Source organism: Aulostomus chinensis, chromosome 14 (genome assembly GCF_037954235.1).
Source record: "Aulostomus chinensis isolate RoL2024-O1b breed Wild chromosome 14, RoL_Achi_v1.0, whole genome shotgun sequence".
NCBI classification, from domain to species: domain Eukaryota; kingdom Metazoa; phylum Chordata; class Actinopteri; order Syngnathiformes; family Aulostomidae; genus Aulostomus; species Aulostomus chinensis.
Genome location: NC_141333.1, coordinates 27982651 through 28001230, shown reverse-complemented (window position 1 = coordinate 28001230; position 18580 = coordinate 27982651). Strand labels below are relative to the sequence as shown.

The 18580-nt window shown below is 41.5% G+C and overlaps 1 protein-coding gene and 1 long non-coding RNA gene across 2 annotated transcripts; one reads left to right on the top strand and one right to left on the bottom strand.

The window, feature by feature from the left end:
• The first annotated feature begins 2790 nt into the window (after positions 1 to 2790).
• Positions 2791 to 6100, top strand: LOC147250423 (uncharacterized). Its single transcript, XM_086224120.1, has 3 exons — positions 2791 to 3064; positions 4251 to 4403; positions 5538 to 6100. Exons 1-3 carry the CDS (start codon positions 2936 to 2938, stop codon positions 5667 to 5669), a joined length of 414 nt encoding a protein of 137 aa, XP_086080246.1. The 5' UTR covers positions 2791 to 2935; the 3' UTR covers positions 5670 to 6100.
• Positions 3538 to 5224, bottom strand: LOC147250424 (uncharacterized). Its single transcript, XR_015119205.1, has 3 exons — positions 5149 to 5224; positions 3754 to 3831; positions 3538 to 3605 (listed from the first exon to the last, which is right to left on the bottom strand). It is a non-coding gene; the product is annotated as an uncharacterized LOC147250424 (long non-coding RNA).
• Positions 6101 to 18580: the final 12480 nt, after the last annotated feature.

Genomic DNA, 18580 nt, shown 5'->3' with positions numbered 1-18580 from the left:
ATTCACACTGAGAGGTAAGCCGAGCTGAGCCGCTAAACACCCAGGTTGCTTGGCGAGTCAATTGATGTGGGTCGAAATGCCGAGTCGGCCCTTTCAGAATGCCGAAACACCTGCATTGACCCACGTTTTTGGTGCAGTGTGAAAGGGGCTTGTGAGATGTGTCAAGATGACGAGTTGGCACTACCCCTGCTCACCAGTGATAGCATGGTGTGGATGTCTGTTCATCTTTTCTTACTTGTCTATATAAATGCACAATTTAGTGCATTAATTTAAGTGTCAGTTTGTTTGGATTGCACATTAATTTAACATGAATGAATGAAAATTGAATGCAAGATTTTATGACCTTGTCGCAACCTCTGATCTCATGATGTGCAAATGGCAAAAAAAAAAAGTTTTGATGCTGGGTTTGTGATGGCAAAGTGTGTAACTGTATTCCGCACATGACTAATTGCTTTTAGCCCATCTATTGATAGTCCTTAATGTTGGGGCTCGTAAAGGAGGAAGAGAATTGGCGATATCTTTAATCTGACTACAAGGAAAACAATTAATGATTTAATATGATTATCACTATATGATTATTTGACAGGGCACCACCCTGAAATCAGGGAACAGCCAATCCTCAGTTATCGATCTCAAAGATGGAAAAAGGTAAGCAAATTAATAAATTTACTTGGCCAAATTAAAGAGTTATTGAATCATTCAAAATTAAACAATTAATAATTCATTTAAAAACAATCAATATCAAATCTAATCAGTCTGAATCAAGCAGAAGGTGTGAGTTCGAGCACTGACCCAATCAAACCAGCAATCGAAGTTAAATCCACACACAATAAAAACAAAAGTCAAATTGTTGCAAAATATAACCAGTTTATTATCGAATTACTAATTTAACAATTAATACAGTAATACTAGTGGTATACTTTCACAATTGGAGACTATTGTCTAACATCTACTTCTACCAAGGGTGTGTGTCTGTGTGTGAGGGAGGGTGTGCGTGCGCACTTCAACGGACCAGGGTAACTGACCCAAGATGGCGGACCAGGACGACTAGAGCCAAAATGGCCACCCTAACTTCCGCTGAGTAGGAAGAGGGGGGCAGGGAGGCTGCAGAGTCCTAGTCACGTGTGTGTAGGTAGAGGAGTGAAGTGGAGAGCACTTTTGCGCTTACGATGGGTTTCTCCTGAAGTCTGAATTCTTGCTTGTGTTGTACGTCGCTTTGGACAAAAGCGTCTGCTAAATGAAATTGTTGAATTGTAGGGGGAGCAGTGTGGGGGAGGAAAGGAAATATCCGACCTTACTGTAAATTCAGATTAAATGGCACCGACAAAGTCAAAGGACTCGGTCCCGCTCGCGGCGAGCGCGCGCATAGGCTCCGGTCGAGTCTGGTATGCGTGCATTTCCTCGGACGAGTTTACTGCTCTTTGGCTTTATAGATGGCCACCAATCATAACCCCAGCTCACTTATAAGAAAACCAAACAGTGTTTACTCGTGGCTGTTAACCTGACATTGTGGGCACGGCGGCCCGTCTAATAAAACACAACAATTTAGCACAGCACAACGACACAGTAACAGCAGTTCACTGATAAGAGCTCGGCGGCTCGTTCACATGCAGGAATTACTGTTACAGGCACACACTTAACTGAGGTCTCTGCCCCGACACATTAATGCCCTTACTATAGTTGCTCCGCTCTGATGCAGAGATGGCGCTGGCGGATGGAGACGTTTCTTGTTACAGATAACGTTCCTCCGCGGTCGACTGGATCGAGGAATTGTCCTGTGCAAATCCTCTTGACGAAACTTTCGTCCGTCTGCAGGGTAGAGGAGATCAGCGGGTGCGGGCTGTCTCCAAACAAAATCCATGAGAAAAAAAAATGCGCGTGTTCTCCGTGGTGAGGGATGAGAAACACCGCGGTCACGTGACTGAAGGAAAAGCGAAAGTTTAGCTAGAGTCTTTACTTGTCCCGCGAGTTGTAGACCGTGGCTTGACGAACAATCGAGAGGATCAGAGAGACAAAGAAAAAGAAGCCGGCGTGGTAATTGTTAACTTCAGGCAACGCAACTATATATAGTTAGAGTACCTGGGACGTAACGCCGATTTTGTCAGCGCATCTTGTTTTATCTAGTCCGCCGCTGATGGTGACGTAGCGGGGACCCCCTGGGCTCTCAGCCAATGGGTAGTGGATTTCCCAATTAGGAGGGGCTTTGCCACACCTCAACCTGATGGTCAGTAGTGAAGTTTTATTGTTCTTTGTTCTCCAACCTCCACAATGTTCTTTCTTTATGCGTAGGCCTCTGAATCCCAACATTAATACAGTTCATGGTTGGTAAAACTAAACTCAACTGTGTAATAATAAGGTAACATAAGTTATTTTTTGTCAGGTATTTCATTCCATTGGCATAATAAACGGATTCAAAAACAACAGAAGGCATACCCATGTTTTGTCAAGTTTACACTGTATAGTTTTTCATTCATGTAACATTGAGAATACCCAGCATTAAAGAATATTTTCTCCTTTAACTTAAGGAAAGCAGCCACCACCTCCACTGTGTTCCTGCTGTGCAACCAACTACCAATTTTGAAGCTCATCTTCAGCTTATAGTAATTTCTGTGTACATTATCATGAGAGCATTTGTGATAATTAGATCATTCTCCTAAAACTGTCTTCGCTTCTCCTCTCCCCTCCCCTGCCCTCCCTTATATTTTTCCTCAGTTCTCCATGCATGTGGAAATGTAGAGACTGTGACCATTCATATTCAAGATCTGAACTTCTAAGACATTATAAACTTGATCATCAACATTATTACCCCTGTGCGTATGAGAATTGCCCATGTCTTGCGAATGTAAAGATTAACAGATGAAGCAGCAAAAATATGAAATTGCATTTTACTTCATGTCACCTTAAGTTTAATTTTGAAAAATTTTAAGTATTACAAATGTTTAAAAGCAACTCAGTCAGATCTCTCTCTCTCTCTCTCACTGAGCACCATATGGCAGATATCACACCCGTTCGATTGCTGGTCAACCTGAGTGAAGACAGCAGCGTAAGAATAGAGCTACACAAGGTGATTCCCAATTCACTGGAGGAGCTTATCGATGAGGTCAAGAATGCATATGGCTTAGAGGGACACATAAGGTTGCAGTACAAGGACACAGATTTCGGGAACATATTTGTGAATCTGACCTCTACAACTGTAATTAAGGATCTTACAGTTCTCAAAGTTATCCAGTTAGACCCTGATTCCACAACCATTGTCTTGTATTCAGTTGATCGCTCAGTGAGTAGCATCCCTTTTGTTGGACTGGACAGTGATGACTCCTCAGTGTCTGCACATAAGGATGACACAATACTGCTGAGCAGCACTTTATCAGACTCTTTAAAAACACAGTAGTGGCCCGAGTGTTCCCAATCTCATGCTTTTCCGACACAGAATGTCAACTGCAGAGGGTAAATGCAGACTACACAAGCCAAACTAGACTGACGCCTAGCTCAAAAATGCTGTCAGACATACTCGAGAAATTAGGGTATGGTGTGTATGCGTAGATATTTTCAGCTGAGGATTCTGACTTCAGTGATGTTGCCGAGGCACTGACAAGGAAGCCTGCCTGAGAGAACCAGGGTGTTACAAAGAGAGCTATGGATGGAAACGCAGGATGAAAATAAAAATGGCGAATTACTGGACCCAATTTAAGGCACATCTCTGCCGAGCTCACAGTGAATTCTTTTCAATCCAAGTCTCAAGAGGATGCCTACCCAGCAAAGAACGTGAAGACACCTAGATGAGCTGAGGTCAATTTTCCATCTTTGTCAAGAGTCGAGACGACAGAAAGCCTGGAACAAGAGAGGATTTCCCTTTTGACAGAACTACAGAAAAGAAACAACCGACAAACAATAACGGAAAAGATGGCAAAGACATTTGGATACCGTAGACAAGAAACAGTGCATACGCAGCCAAACATTGAACACATTTTGGCAAGATGGCCAGCACTTTTCCAGATGGAAGAATATGTTTTTCGGTGCAAGGCACCTCAGACCCATTAGTCACTCAGCCATCACTCACTCATCATGTACAACTGTTAGAACAAGAACAAAAAAAAACATTTTTGAGAGGAGAGGGTCTTAAAATATTATTAGACATTCATAAAAACTTCATGAGGTTTGATCAAACCTTTAGTTCTTTTGAGAAGATAATTTGTTCTTTTATGAAAACATTTAAAGTTCTTTCTGCATGCTCTATTTTTCCTTTCCAGATAAATACTGAGTTCATGCGAGTTACAATTCCCTTGGAGACAAACATGTTGACGCAGTTGGACAAGCACTCCACCAAACTGCTGGTGGTCATCAGGAGCAAGGGAGGATGTGTGAAAGAGCAGACCACCAGGACCTTGCAGGTTTTAGATGAGGTATGTATGAGTTGGCTATCAGTGGGATCCATAATTGAATAGTTGGGGAGTGTATGTGTGGGATTTTAATCGATAGAAACTGTTCTTACTCAGACTGTGGACATCACCATCAAAAGAGAATGCATCCTCAAATCTCTGATGATCTATGTACCTGAGTGAACCTGTTCAGCACCTTATCAAAGAATACCAGGAAAGGGCATCTCCTCTAAATTTTCTTCTGCCCTTTTAACATTTCAACTGCTTTTAGCATTGCGTTTAGCATTCACACATTTTCTTCAGGAAATGTTCTTTCTTGTCAGGACAGGACTCAAAGGACCCAGGTAAAGAATAACAGTAATGGAACAAGCTTTAATGGAGATCTGAAGTCAGAGGAGTGGGCTATGAAAATTATCTTCATGTCTCACGCTCACAAGCACTCACACTGACTATCGGGCTTATGACTATGGGTCTACAAGGGGAAAAAAACATTTACAAAGGGAATCTAACGAAAATCTACTTTACAAAAGATAAAGTGCAACTGACTACTCTGTCCGGCTGAAATAAAACTGTGGCTATGCCTCGCTGGCTACTCTACTACTATATACAAAAGCAAAAAGCTCGCTCACTCAGGAGGGCTGAAAACCTGTAACAAAAAAAAAAACAAGTCACAACATGACTACACTATGTCTAGAAATAAACAAGCAAACTTCTTAACTCAAAACTGATCTTAACAATAACTAAGTTTTACCTGACTACGAAAACTTACCAAAAAATAAACAAAGCTCTTGACAAGGATTCGTGAGTTCTCTGTGACTGTAAGTCTTTCATGGTTGACAACAAACAACACTTCTGCAACGAGACAAGGGAAGACAGAGACATATATACACGAGGAGCTAATCACACTGATGGAGGACAGGTGTGCGGGGTGCAATAGGGGAGAGCGTAATCAGCTGCCTGAGACACAAGAGGGGGTAGGACAGACGCTGACTGACAGGACCAGGGAATGCAGGATGACAACAGGAGGAGAGGCTGGTGCACTGAAACGAGAGGGAAATTAACTCTTCAAAAATAACACAAAGAAATTAACACAAGACAATAAACCCAGACAAGATAACCTCACCGTTGTGACTGTGACATTTTTTTGTGTGTGTGCAGGATATGCAGGAAAATGAAGCTGACAAACTGGAGCAGGCAATCGTGGCAATCTTTATCACTGGAAAGGAGGATCCTTTCCATCCACCCAAAGACATAAACCCTTATAGCCCGATCGGCCCACCGACGGGCTGAAAAAACGCTGAACGTAATTGGGCGCTGTAAAAATGAGCTGCATTTTGACGGCAATGTTTACTTTCAATTCTCGATCAAAGTTTTAACTCTAATGCTCACAAAACAGGGTCGGGTGTCTGTTTTAGTGCAAACGTTACGTTTTTATGGTGATTTTAATCTGGGTACGAACTCGGGACATTTAAATTTTGCGACCACTGCGGAATCAAAGTTGAATAGTGTCGCGTAGACTTCTTCTTTACGGCAGTGTTTGTAGTCTTTGGAAAGGGGAGACGCTACTGAATCGATCGACACCTACCATTCCAAGAACTACAAATCCCAGCTACGTAAAACTTCGAGCGTAAAACCTGCGCAAACTATGCGCTCTCGCCGTCTTTTACGCGCAGCGCCCCACTGACCACTGAACTGCACCCTGCACACTCGGGATCTCCTCCGAACCGCTAGCCACTGAAGTGCTTATAAAAAAAAAAAAAAAACATTTCAACCATGGAAAAGAAAATTTTCTGTTTACGAGTCGCGTGGACCCCGTTTACGAGTGAGTACCGGTATTTGCATTTATCTGTAAGGCTCAGTGTTGTGTAAATTGTGTAAATTTTTATTTTCATGGAAAACCAAACCCCCCAGTTTGTCATAAACCCGTAAACACAGTAGTAAACAGTAGTAGTAGTAGTAGTAGTAGGAGTAGTAGTAAACACAGTAGTAGTTGCAGCAGTAAACACAGTAGTAGTAGCAGCAGTAAACACAGTAGTAGTAGCAGTAAACACAGTAGTAAGCTTGGCAATACAATAGTATTGAGTATTACCGTTTTACCATATTTGTTTATTTTTGGCTAACTTTGTTTTCAGATATTGCATTTTATCTGTAAATACAAATGTAAACAAATTATAGTGGAGGTCATGGCTACATATTTATACACCTTTTCCGTCCTTTGTTGAAATGTACAAATGTTATTATTTATTTTTGTTCAACATAGTAATTTTTCACCATTTTCTTAACCTCCAAGAAGAAGGGAGTGAGGAGTGTCCAGGTCCATCGGGGGTTTTCACACCTCCAGCACTCCCTGCACAAGTCACCCCACCCCCACCCTTGCCTGCAAGAGAGGTGTCACCGCTTATATCAAGGTATGTGCACAGATCAATTGTGTAGTTTTGGTCTCTAAAATAAATAATACACTCTTTACTTCTTCAATTATGTATTTATATGTCTTATTCTATGTAGAAATTGATATGAATCATCAGTCTTCTAAATATGTTGCTTTCAACATCTGTACTCCTTCTTTCATGCAGCAGTGAGGAGGGAGAAGAAGACAAAGAGTATGTCCCACCAAGGCACCAGAGGACGGTCTCTTCATCTTCAGGTTCCGAGCCCTCTTCCCCTTACCCTGGCCTGTTGAAAAGACCTCGTGGCCGTGGCCGTGGCCGTGGCGGGCAAGCCAGCAAGCGGCCGTTTGGCACAAGTTGCAAAGTATAAGTGGTCTCCCCTGTCAGGTGACTCATTTTATATTTTTCTGTCACTAGTCCTGTTTTTTGGCCTGGTACGTGTGCACTCCAGGAGTGACTATTGGCAGATGGACTGGCCATACCAATTTGTCTTTCCCAGGAGCAGCATGACAAGGGACAAATTTGAGGCCATCTTTTGGTCTCTTCATTTCTCTGATCCTTCAGAGGATGAAGAGAACGAAAGAAAAAGGGAGAACACCTCAATTTGACAGGTTATTCAAAATCAAGCCACTCTATGGTGAGATTTTGAATGCCTGTAACTCCCTTTTTCAGCCGTACAAGGCCATAACTATTGATGAGCGGATGGTGGCCAGCAAAGCAAGAATTGGGTTAAGGCAGTACATAAGGGATAAGCCAACAAAATTCGGCTATAAATTATTTGTATTGGCGGACTCCAAATCAGGCTTTACCTCAAATTTTTTTATTTATCAAGGTAAAGATGATAGCAAGGTCAAACAGAGGGGACAGAAGGAGGATGGCCTCAGCGTCACATCCGTCATGGACCTGATGAATTTTGACCTTCTTGGGAAAGGCTATCATCTTTACGTTGATAATTTTTACACCAGTCCACGTCTTTTCAAAAAACTCCTTGAAAATGATACTGCAGCTTGTGGCACCATCTGTACCAATAGGGAGGGATTTCCAAAAACTACAAACAACGACCTCTCTAAGAAACCTGAGAGGGGAGACATGAGGTGGATTGGAAAGGGGAATCTCCTCTTTGCACGTTGGATGGACACAAAAATTGTGAACATCTGCAGCACCATCCTCAAGGCATACTGCGGGGCCACTGTACAGAGGAGGGTGAAGGGACCAGGTGGATGCTGGCACAGGGGTCCTGTTGATGTCCCTGACACATGCAGGGATTGCACAGCAGCGCAGCAAATGTGTTGTCTGTGCGGCCAAAAAAAAGACAAGGCCAAGCAGATGCAGGGCTACAAGGCCAAGGACATGAAGACACCTGTGTACTGTTCTAAGTGCAACATGTCACTTTGCCTTGTGCCTGGAAGGAAATGCTTTCTGGAATATCACAAAAAGTAATTGCTTCTTGTGATATTCCACAAAGCAATTCCTTCAAGCCATCCCTCCCATCCCTTGAAGGCCCATTGTAAATAGTTTTTTTTTTTACTTACTCTTATATTGTTTGTTGTGTTGTTGTGTTATTTTTAGTTGGACATTCCATTCCTCCACAAGTTATATTTTATTTATTTTTGTCCCTTTTTTCGACTGCACATTGTAAATAGTTCAATTTGTTGCACTCCTTACTTAGATTTCATTTGCTCTAATTGTGTTTCATATTGTTATATATTGTTTTTTTTATTTTATATTTGTTGCACTCTTACTTTATTTTACATTGTTTGCACAGAATGGTTGTTTGTTTCTATGTTTGCACTTTTCTGAAAATAAATATACTCCCTGTGGAGCCAAAAAAGTAGAAGTTCCTGTTATTTTTCATTATTCTGTATTGCATATAGACATATAATTGCAGAATGTAAAATAAAAAATGATGAGGCACAAGGTAAATTTCATATCCAAAACCTCCAATAGTTAGTAGGAGACAACTAAAATTAAAATTTATTGTAATTTGGAGCCAGTTTTCATCAGAGGTAGAAAATAATCCCTTTGGCACAAAAGTGTGCCAAATTGTGCCAAACTGAGTTCTCGCCTGTGTGTACCCTTACAAAATCCTTGATGTAGGCTTCACTGTTAACCCAAATTCTATCAACTTTGGTAAATTTGTGGTCAAGGAGTGGATGAAGCTAATCAGTGGTGTCTGGGTGCATGAAATCATTGCTGGCATAGTGTTTTCCTCTGTCAAAAAAAAAATTATTTTGGTGAGAGTAAAAAAACGTAATTTTTCCTCTGGTTTATTCCAATTTACTCAGGCTTAATGACAGATACAACACTTCTGACACTTGGAACACATTCTCTGAAGTCTCTAGATGTCCAAGGACACCAAGAACATGCATATAACGTTTAGTAAAGTGTAGGAATTACACATTTACTATGGGTATGTCTTTTTAGGCGTTTTTTCCTGAAAATATGCTGTGAGTGGAAGAGGTTAAGATTGTCATCAATGCAACACAGGTCCTGAACGAGGTGCCCTCAGTTGCAACAGCTGCTTCCATGTTCTTCGGGCTTACATGCACACTCAAGCTAAAATTTCTGAAAAATCTGCAGTACACCCTTGAATTTCTGCAAAAAGTTCTGATTTGAAGTCAGACACTGGAATGACATAGAGCCTTCCTTTTCTTACGTTAAAATCACCGTGTACCAATGGGTCAACTCATGTTAACAACTGGATGTCAGTTTATATGGATGAGAAGCTACAGAAAGAAAAAAAACAAAATTGGCATTTTAGTACAATTTCCAAAAAACAAACAAATAATAAAAGTAGAAGGATACCAAGGCACTCATCACGCACACTCAGACCGCAGTCTGGTTACGGCCTTAGTGCACCTGGAGGAACTGCGGAACACAAATGATTTGAATCTGGGGTCTGGAAGTGTTGCTAAGGTTAACTCACTCATAGACTCCAGAAGCAGTGGCTGTGACTCGACGCTTCAGGTGCTCATGTAGGTGTATGGCTGCCTGTGTGTGCAAGATTGAAGCGTGACGCTCAAGTGCAAGACAGAGCATTTCATCATCAGGCTGACCTTTGAACCTGACACTCGCCTCTCTTCAGACAACTCCACTGTAGCTTGATGGAATGGAGCAAGCACTAGAAGTGCTTCTCTTATGATGGTGAACTCATCAGCTGTCAGTGGAGTCAAATCCGTCTTTAGAGAGGCCAGAGATACCCAAACTGGTTCCCTCTCATCATGCAGCCTTGACAGCATTTCATACGCACTATTCCAGCGTGTTGGCACCTCACTGATGAGTTTCAGAGTTGGTGGTCCCATCTATTGCTGCACCTGAGCGAGCTTCTCCTCGACTGGAGTGCTTGAACGAAAATATGTGACAATGTGCCTAGCTTTGTGTCTGATGGCTGTAAGTGTGGGGACCTGATCGCATGATTTTCTGACGATGTGCAATGCAAATTGAGTGGCGAATTTGGAGGTGTCTAGTGGATGCTATCATGTTTGCCCCTGCGTCGGTCACAAAACACTTTACTTTGTTGGTTATGGCCCAGTCCTCCATCATACCTCTTTTGACCTGGGCCAAATTGTCAGCAGTGTGACTTTGTGGAAAGTATTGCACTCCCAACACTGATGAACACAACTGCAAATTCTCATTAATGTAGTGACAGGTCAGAGCCAAGTAAGCCTGCATGTTCACAAATGTCCACGTCAGCTGTGATACTCACTGCCACAGTTTGCTGTGATTCCATTTTCATTTGTTCCCATTCCCCCTGGTACCCGTTGGCCACCATTTGGTTGAAGGTCTGAAAATTAAACCAAAAGCAACTCAATACATTTGTTATGATCCAGTTCCATTCCTGTGCTAATTCTTCTCTCTCCACCCAGTTCCGAGTTCCGCCCCTGTTGGTTGGTGATTGACTGCATCCTCTGTCAGTCACTCTGCGGCACACAGGAAACACCAGCTGAATCCATTTCCCTGATTACCCCTTGGGTCTATAAGTCCAAGCTGGTGGTTTCTGTGTTGCCGGAATGTTAAATAGCGTTCGTCGTCCTGACCTGCTCACCTTCCGTGAATTTTGTAAGTTTTTTCCGAGTTTGCTGCCTCGTCGCTGTCTTATAGTTTTTTCATTGTTATATTTTTCTAGTCTGAGTAGAGAGCACTCCTTGTTGATTGAACTTTCTTTTCTAAGTGTGATTTTGCTCCACTTTTCCTGAGCCACTGTGGTGTGCCAGAAGACCCAGTATTTCTGTGGTATATTTGTTAGTTATTTCCCGGATTATAGCAGCCGTGTGCTGACCTTTTTGATTGCCTTAGTTTTCCGTTCCCATTCTAATTTGGCTCGCTGAATTCTTAGCCTTGATTTTTTTTTTTTTTTTTCTCTCGAAATTCTTATTTCAACCCAGAGTTAGTCTGGTGGTCGCCCTTTGTTGTTCTTTCAGCTTATAGTGCTGCCCGTGTTTAGATTTAGTGTTTTTCCAAATTTTAGTTTTTGCGCCCTGTGCGTTTTGTCAGTGTCTCACTTGTTAGTTGTACCTCCAGAGAAACCACGACCACAGTACACCAATAAACCTCGTTTGTTAAACCTCCTTGTGTGGACAGTCTGTCTCCTCTTGTGCTGATTCTGGTAGCCTGGTGAAGGTAGGTCTAACAACATATAAATTGGCTATATCAACTACTACACTGCAAAAGAAGCTGGGTCAACTCAATATTTCAAGGCAACAAACTTTAAGTTGGACGATTTTACTTAATATATTAGGTTTTGCTTCTGAGTTTGCTCAACTCTGAATTTAGATTTTTATCAACTCAACAGTAAGTTCTACTAACTTATTTCACATTGTAATAACTTTTAATTCTTACTTCAGCTAACTTTCCTGTAAATTGGACTAATTTATAATTTTACATTGAAATTTTAAATTATTTGTGTGAACTTGCTCTAATTCTGCTCACTCATAATTTTACATTGTAAATTAAATGTTACTTGTGCTTACATTCTCCTAAATTCTAAATTATTTTACATTGTAATATTTAATCCGTAACACTGTCCTGTAAATTGTACTCATTTTACATTGTAATGACTCTACTGTAAGTTCTTACACTATGCACTTAATTGTGTTAAGTTAGTATATAGAAGAATAATACAAGAATTTAAACTTGCACACTGCAATAGTTTAACATAGTACAAATGTGTAATGTAGAGCCAATGTATAAATTACAGATGCAACACATAGATTCAAAACATTTGTTTTATTTAAACTGTACCAGCATCAAATCCCTTCCAACAGGGCCAAGTACATGCAAACAGACCCAATTGTCCCAGTAGTAGCTGTTTACTTGTGCAACACTGTCTACTTTTAAACTGAGACTGAATAAAAGATCAAATGAGTCATGTATATAAGACCACACAGAATCAGTATGATACACAACTATAAATCTAATGAATCTGTTAAAGTTACTGAGCTCCATAACTGCAGGTCTCAAACTATCAAGCATAAGTCATATATACAAGAATATACAGAATCCATATGATACACAAGTATGAATCTGAATCTACAGCGTGCCATAACTTCTGGTCTCAAAATATCAAGTGCAAGTCATGAATACAAAACCATACAGAACCCCTATGATACACAACTATGAATCTAAAGCATAAAACATGGTGTTGGCTGGACAGAAGGGAACTTTTAGAGGTCAACAACTCAAGATCCAGAACTTGTGGATTCACTGAAGGAGTTTGTTTTTGAGAGATCTGACCCTTGCAGAGAGGTCTGTACCAAGTTCCATGAAACTTTCTGAATAGTTTCAAATGTGTACCTGAGATCCTTTGGGTACTTGAGGTTTAAAGCATAGATCAGTCCAAAGAGGTAAGCAAACGCACTTGGCAGGTCAGGGAGATCTTGAGGGACAATCTCTTCTTCCACAACATTCACATCACTTTGAAGCACTGTGCTGTCATCATCCTCCAACACAGTGAGGCCCTTCGTCTGCTCCACTTCTGGGTCAGTGTCCTTGTGTTAACAGACAGGAAAAGACCAACACATGGATTGCAAGACATTAGTCACTAAAATACTGTGAATCAGAATAAGCAACTCTAAAATATCTCCACATTATTAAATATTTTTTTCCAAATACAATTCATTATGAGCTGGACATATTAACTATTTCCACGATATATATCGTCTATATCGTATATATCGTCTGGAATAAAGAAAATGTCTATTGTTTAATGTTAAACTCTATCGTTTATATCGCGGTGTCGCAAAACACGCTTTATGACAGTATTTTACATCACCGACGCGCCTTACGGCAAGACCCAGGCATGTAGCTAAAACGTACACAGCCTAGTGTTGGGCATTCCAACTCTTCTCAGAGATTCGGCTCCTTTGGCTCGGCTCTCTTAGAAGAGCCGGCTCTTACGGCTCCCAAATGGCTCTTCAGTTTTCATTCAGTATCACAAGCAATTTCTGATTCAGTGTTTTCATAAACGCTTTATTTTTATGTATGAAACTTTTAAAACTGAACACAACCACAGCAATCAAACAAATCAAACATACTAATCAAATGAACAAAGTGTGAACAAAGTATGAACAGAGTGTCTGGTGGAGATTGGCTTTCAGGAAAGCCAGATGCCTCAGTTTGGATGGGCTGATCTGATTTCTCCTCTCTGTTACAATTTGTCCTGTCTTTGAGAAGACTCTCTCTGAGGGGACCGATGTTGCAACAATGCAGAGTCTTCCTACCATTACCTTAACCAGGCGTGGGTAGCATGAAGCCTTGGCCTCCCACCATTTCAGTGGGTCTTCAGCTCTCTGGATGAGGGCCTCCTGAAGGTAGGACCTCACCTCCAGTACAGCATCAGTTGTGGAATTTCTCTCTGCCGTGTGTGTACCTGGCCTGTACCACTACATTCACGGTCTTTGGAGCGTCTGTCCCCCTTCCTTCTTTCACATAATGGTATGATCCTGGTCTGTCCTCGCATGTGATTGGCCGCATGAAGTGCCCATCAAAATAAACTCCCGCCCCCGCCTGCATGGATTCTCCGCGGAACGGAGCCATGAACAGACCGATGCTGAGCAGGCGGCTGAAGATTTGGCTCCCTCCGACGGGCATCGGCTCTTCTCGTTCACGACAAAGCATCGGCTCTTAGAGCGTTCCAAACCTCTTAGTCGTTCTTGAACAACACATCACTAATGTCTTATCAGTTTGACATCTCTGTACATCTTTTCAGTTGGTCATCTTGGATTGCTCTGTCATCTCAAACCCTTTAACCTGAGACCTGAAAATTCAGTACAAGGCCTCCTCGTCAGCAATGCATACAGGTTTGACATTGAGTAGATTAAAAGAAAAAACAATGTGTTGATATACATGCTTGGGTTACACATTTTATGTATGTATATATGTATGTATTGTAAGAATTTTTCAACAAGTCATCATTAATCAATCAGAAGGACCCACAGAGTCTATATATTGCGCTGTTCAAAATCCGGAGAGGACACCTTCCGGTTGGTTTAAAAGAATTTATTCAGATTAACAGGAAAGAATACAGAGCTCTGGAGATCGTCTTCCCCTATGCTGGAGTCAGCATACGCAGATGCGTCGTCCCTGGCGTTGGGGCAAGAAGTCCAACGATCTAACTATCTTCTCCAGTTTTTATGTGTTACAGGGAGGTGCTTATGTGATCGCTTCTGCGTGCAAGTGTGTATTTTTGATCTTCATGTCTGTTGCAGGATCTTCTGTCTGACCCCATGCCAGTCCCTTCTGGTCCATCGTGGCCTTGTTGTTGCAGCTGTGAAGATTAAAACCTCTTTCCGATTTACGGCCATGCTCTAATTTCACGGCCTCATCCTACCTATAGAAATTCTTGTGGACCCTGTTCTGACTTAATTAGCTTGAGGGAGTGATGCTAGCATGAGCTACACTCCCGCTATTCCCTGTTGTGACCTTTTCACCTGTCCACTCTAAACAGTCTGGTCTGTGCTTCACTGCTGATAGTAAGTGTTTTTCTGTTGTCTTATATCTTGGAATGTCTATCTGTGTTGTCTCCAGTATTTATAAGTTCCTTCCTAGAGTCGCAATGGCACCAACTAATCCTGGTGCTTTGGAGATTTGTAGGACCCCTCTGTAAAACACCTTTTACTACTTCCAGATGTTCACGAGGTCAAATAAGGTGACTTGTAGCTAAGTCATCGATTCTACCTGGGATGCATGAGCAGGAGATCCCGGTACCGCTACTAACACTAAAGAAGTACATTGATGAACTAAATACAGTGTTGGAACCTTTCCTACCTCTTTGGGAACTGCCACAGAAACATCTTTATTACAACTGCCTTGTGTGTCCTACACTCTATTTTAAGTGAATGTATGTATAAATTTAACTACAGTTTAAGCAAATATATATAAATTTGTCTACAGTATGTTGAGGAGGGAAAAGTCTTCTTGGATGTCTGTATCCCACAACATTCTCTGATTAGAGTCCAATCACATGTAGAGTCACTTCCCCCACACACAGCACTGAGAGGTGGAGCTTACTGAATCTGCCTCAGTTACACCAACACAAAAAAGATAGACATTCTTCCTCCTCGCTGAGTGCAGACACATCAGATTTGCTTCTTTTTCTTTCAGTTGTGAGGATTGTGCATTGGGTTGCAGATTGACAGAGCAGTAGAAAGACCAAGCCCACAAAAAACACCAAATTCCTTGTTTAACCCCACCCCTAAGTATGGTTATAATGCAAAAACTTTTGGTGGTCACACAGATACAGATAATGATGTAATTACTTATCCCTAGGCTGATCAGGTGTCTGCAATTGGTCTCTAATACAGTTTCTGTAGCATCTTCACAAATACAATAACTCGTCGAGCAGAGATGTACCAGGATTGCTCATTTGTGCATGTCTTAACTGCGTATGTGTGTGTGTGTGTGTGTGTGTGTGTGTGTGTGTGTATCAAAATGTATGTTGAGGAACTGAGCCTTACCCACCGCATTGGAGAGTGTATCTGTCTTATAATGGCAGGGGAAAACCCCTGGTTACAAATGAAGTCTGCCCAGATCGTTTATACTATTTGCCCCAGTCAAAAAGATTGTTCGGCCACTCCTTGAACATGCTAAAATATGGCTCCTGGTGCACATCAATAGGCTTACTGCAGTCCAAAATTTACAATCAGAGACAGTACTTATATTGCATTTTCTACTTTAAGTTGATATAGAGTACTGAGGTCTTTAGGTGTCCACTGCTGGGGAGAAGACAGGGCAGCAGCTGCCAATAAGCAAAGTGTAGAAGAGGAGTATGTCCACATCATCAACTGGCAACATTTGTTGTCTTGCTTGTGGAAGTAGTAGAAAAAGTTAGAAAACAGAGTCGACCTTGATAATCTGCCTCCTATTCGGAGACTTCCCTCTCACCTCCCTTTCTGTGTCTTCCTCCATAGCCTTACAACTCAAAGGATGAGATGCACCCATACTGCATGCGTTCACAGATTTCAGGAGGAGAGAGACAGTACTGAGAGAAGTGGAAGAGAATTGTAGAAGTTTTTGCTGCTTGTCTTGTACAGTATTACCTATCAGTGTGTTTTTTAATTAGCTACACTGGCTCATCCTGGCATTTGTTCTGTAATTGCTGTGAACCAAGAGATGGATGCTGCTGAACATGGTCAGTGCAGAGCCTCTCAGTTAAAAAGAAAAAAAGATTGAGAACTGATAAGAAACTGATGAACTGAAAAATTAATGACAGTATTTAGATACTGCTGTGGTAGTATCATAAGACACTGAAAATAGTAGATGACATAGTAAAGGCTGCCTTGTCTTCGTGCTCAGCACAAAAATCAAAAACCTTGAACCACTCAAACAGAAAGTCAAGTTTTCATTTAAGCACATTAGGGAAGATTAATGGAGGAGTGTTTAGATTAAGATTAAATCAACAGAGTTACAAACCAAAACTCTCAAGCCACTTATGAGATACCAAAAAAGTGCTCTCCTTTGAGGCAGATGAGTCACACTTTCCCCTTTAACAAACAGTTTTAATCACCTCTTTTGTTCTGTTTCTGACAACACATGCAGCCAGCAAATTTTTCATCTTCTGTGTTCAATTTAATTGGGATTTGCTGGGTTTCTGCTTCATTTGAGTCAGCCCACTGGATGCTACCCCCAGGTAAGTCAATTATAATCAGCACACTGTCTCTTCTTCAAGGCCCAGCTTCTTCTCAATCAGCTCCTCATGTAAGGAAAAAAAAGACGCACACAATAGACTTGATCGCAGCACTGTTTACAAACTTAATGATCAAACACTTTTGGACTACAAATAACATCTGTTTCGTTCTCCCCGTGCCTGCGTGGGTTCTCTCTGGTACTTCGGCTTCCTCCCACCGTCCAAAGACATCAATTTGGGGACTAGGCTGCTTGGATTCTCTAAATTGACCGTAGGTGTGACTGTGAGTGTGAATGTTTGTTCGTCTCTGTGTGTTGGCCCTGCGATGGACTTGCGACCTGTCCAGGGTGAACCCCGCCTCTCGCCCGTAGATGCTGGGATAGGCTCCAGCACCCCCGCGACCCTTACTAGTAAGGAATAAGCGGAAGATGACGATGGATGGATGGATAACATCTGTTTCAACATGTTTAAGTTGCTTTAAATCTTAAAAGCCATCTTCATTATTTTTCTTGAGATGAACACAACTGAAAGTACAAGGCTCAATAACTTTTTTTCAATTGTTAAGATATGTAAATGCAGATTTGAGACTGGATAGATTTCTTGTTCTACTTTGATGTTTTAACATATGCAAATGCAAGCTCACCCACTCCTATTATCACATCACCCTTAATTACATTTGATAACAACAATGTTTAAACACAAACCCATATTGTCTGAATTAAAAATGAGTTACTGTCACCAGTGGTGAATGAAGACTTTCTCTTAATTCATCCAGTGTCTCGACAGCCTGCCAAGATTGAACCAAGAAATTAAATCAGAGAAGATCAGATGCTTCTCCCAGCCTGTCTGTTAGAATATCTTGGAGGATAATGAGATCTGGCATTTGGCCTGTTCTCGTTGTCTCTGTGGAAGTAAAGAAAGTTGGGCCTGTCCAGAGTAACACTAATTTAACAAATCTGACAGCCAGGCTCTTGGTACCAACATCACCAAGCTGTGGCACATGCAGGACATGAGTGGAGAAGCAGCATCCTACAGAATCTTCACAAACCAAGGAAAGCAAAGATTAAGACTGGAATATACATTGATGAATAATGTACCCCAATATCCGGTGTTCAATGTATAACCAGTACAGTTTGCTGCTCTTCTTTGAGTTTGCCGATTAAAAAAAGGAAAACTGTGCAGGGTGTAATTGAAATTCTTCTGTTCACATGATAATGAACAAAAAAACCCAGCCAGGGCTGTCAAGCTGTTGCCCATGTCACCAAATCATTCCAAAATCTACCAGTATCTCAGATGTCTTTGCAACGGTTCAACATACCAGCTGCACTGCACAAACACCAGGAGGAGCAGTGATCAGCTTGTCATCCATTAACATCCTACAATAAGATGTACCAGCATCCAGCTTGCAAGTGCCTCCTTCAGCTCTTGAGTGTGAATTACTCCGCTTCTTCACTCATACAAATTCTAATGATGTGGGGTCTCTTATGTACTCATGGAGTCCTTCAGACAGTAAGCCCCTTGCACACTGATGGGTCCTTGCCAATAATGCAGACAGGCAGCAATTTTGTTCCTTTTCAAAACACAGGATGTTGACTTTTATCCCATTCGTCAGTGAAGGCAAATGGATTTTTTTTTCTACATCAAACATATACAAACTATCATGGGTGAGACACAGGCAAAGAACCTCTTCA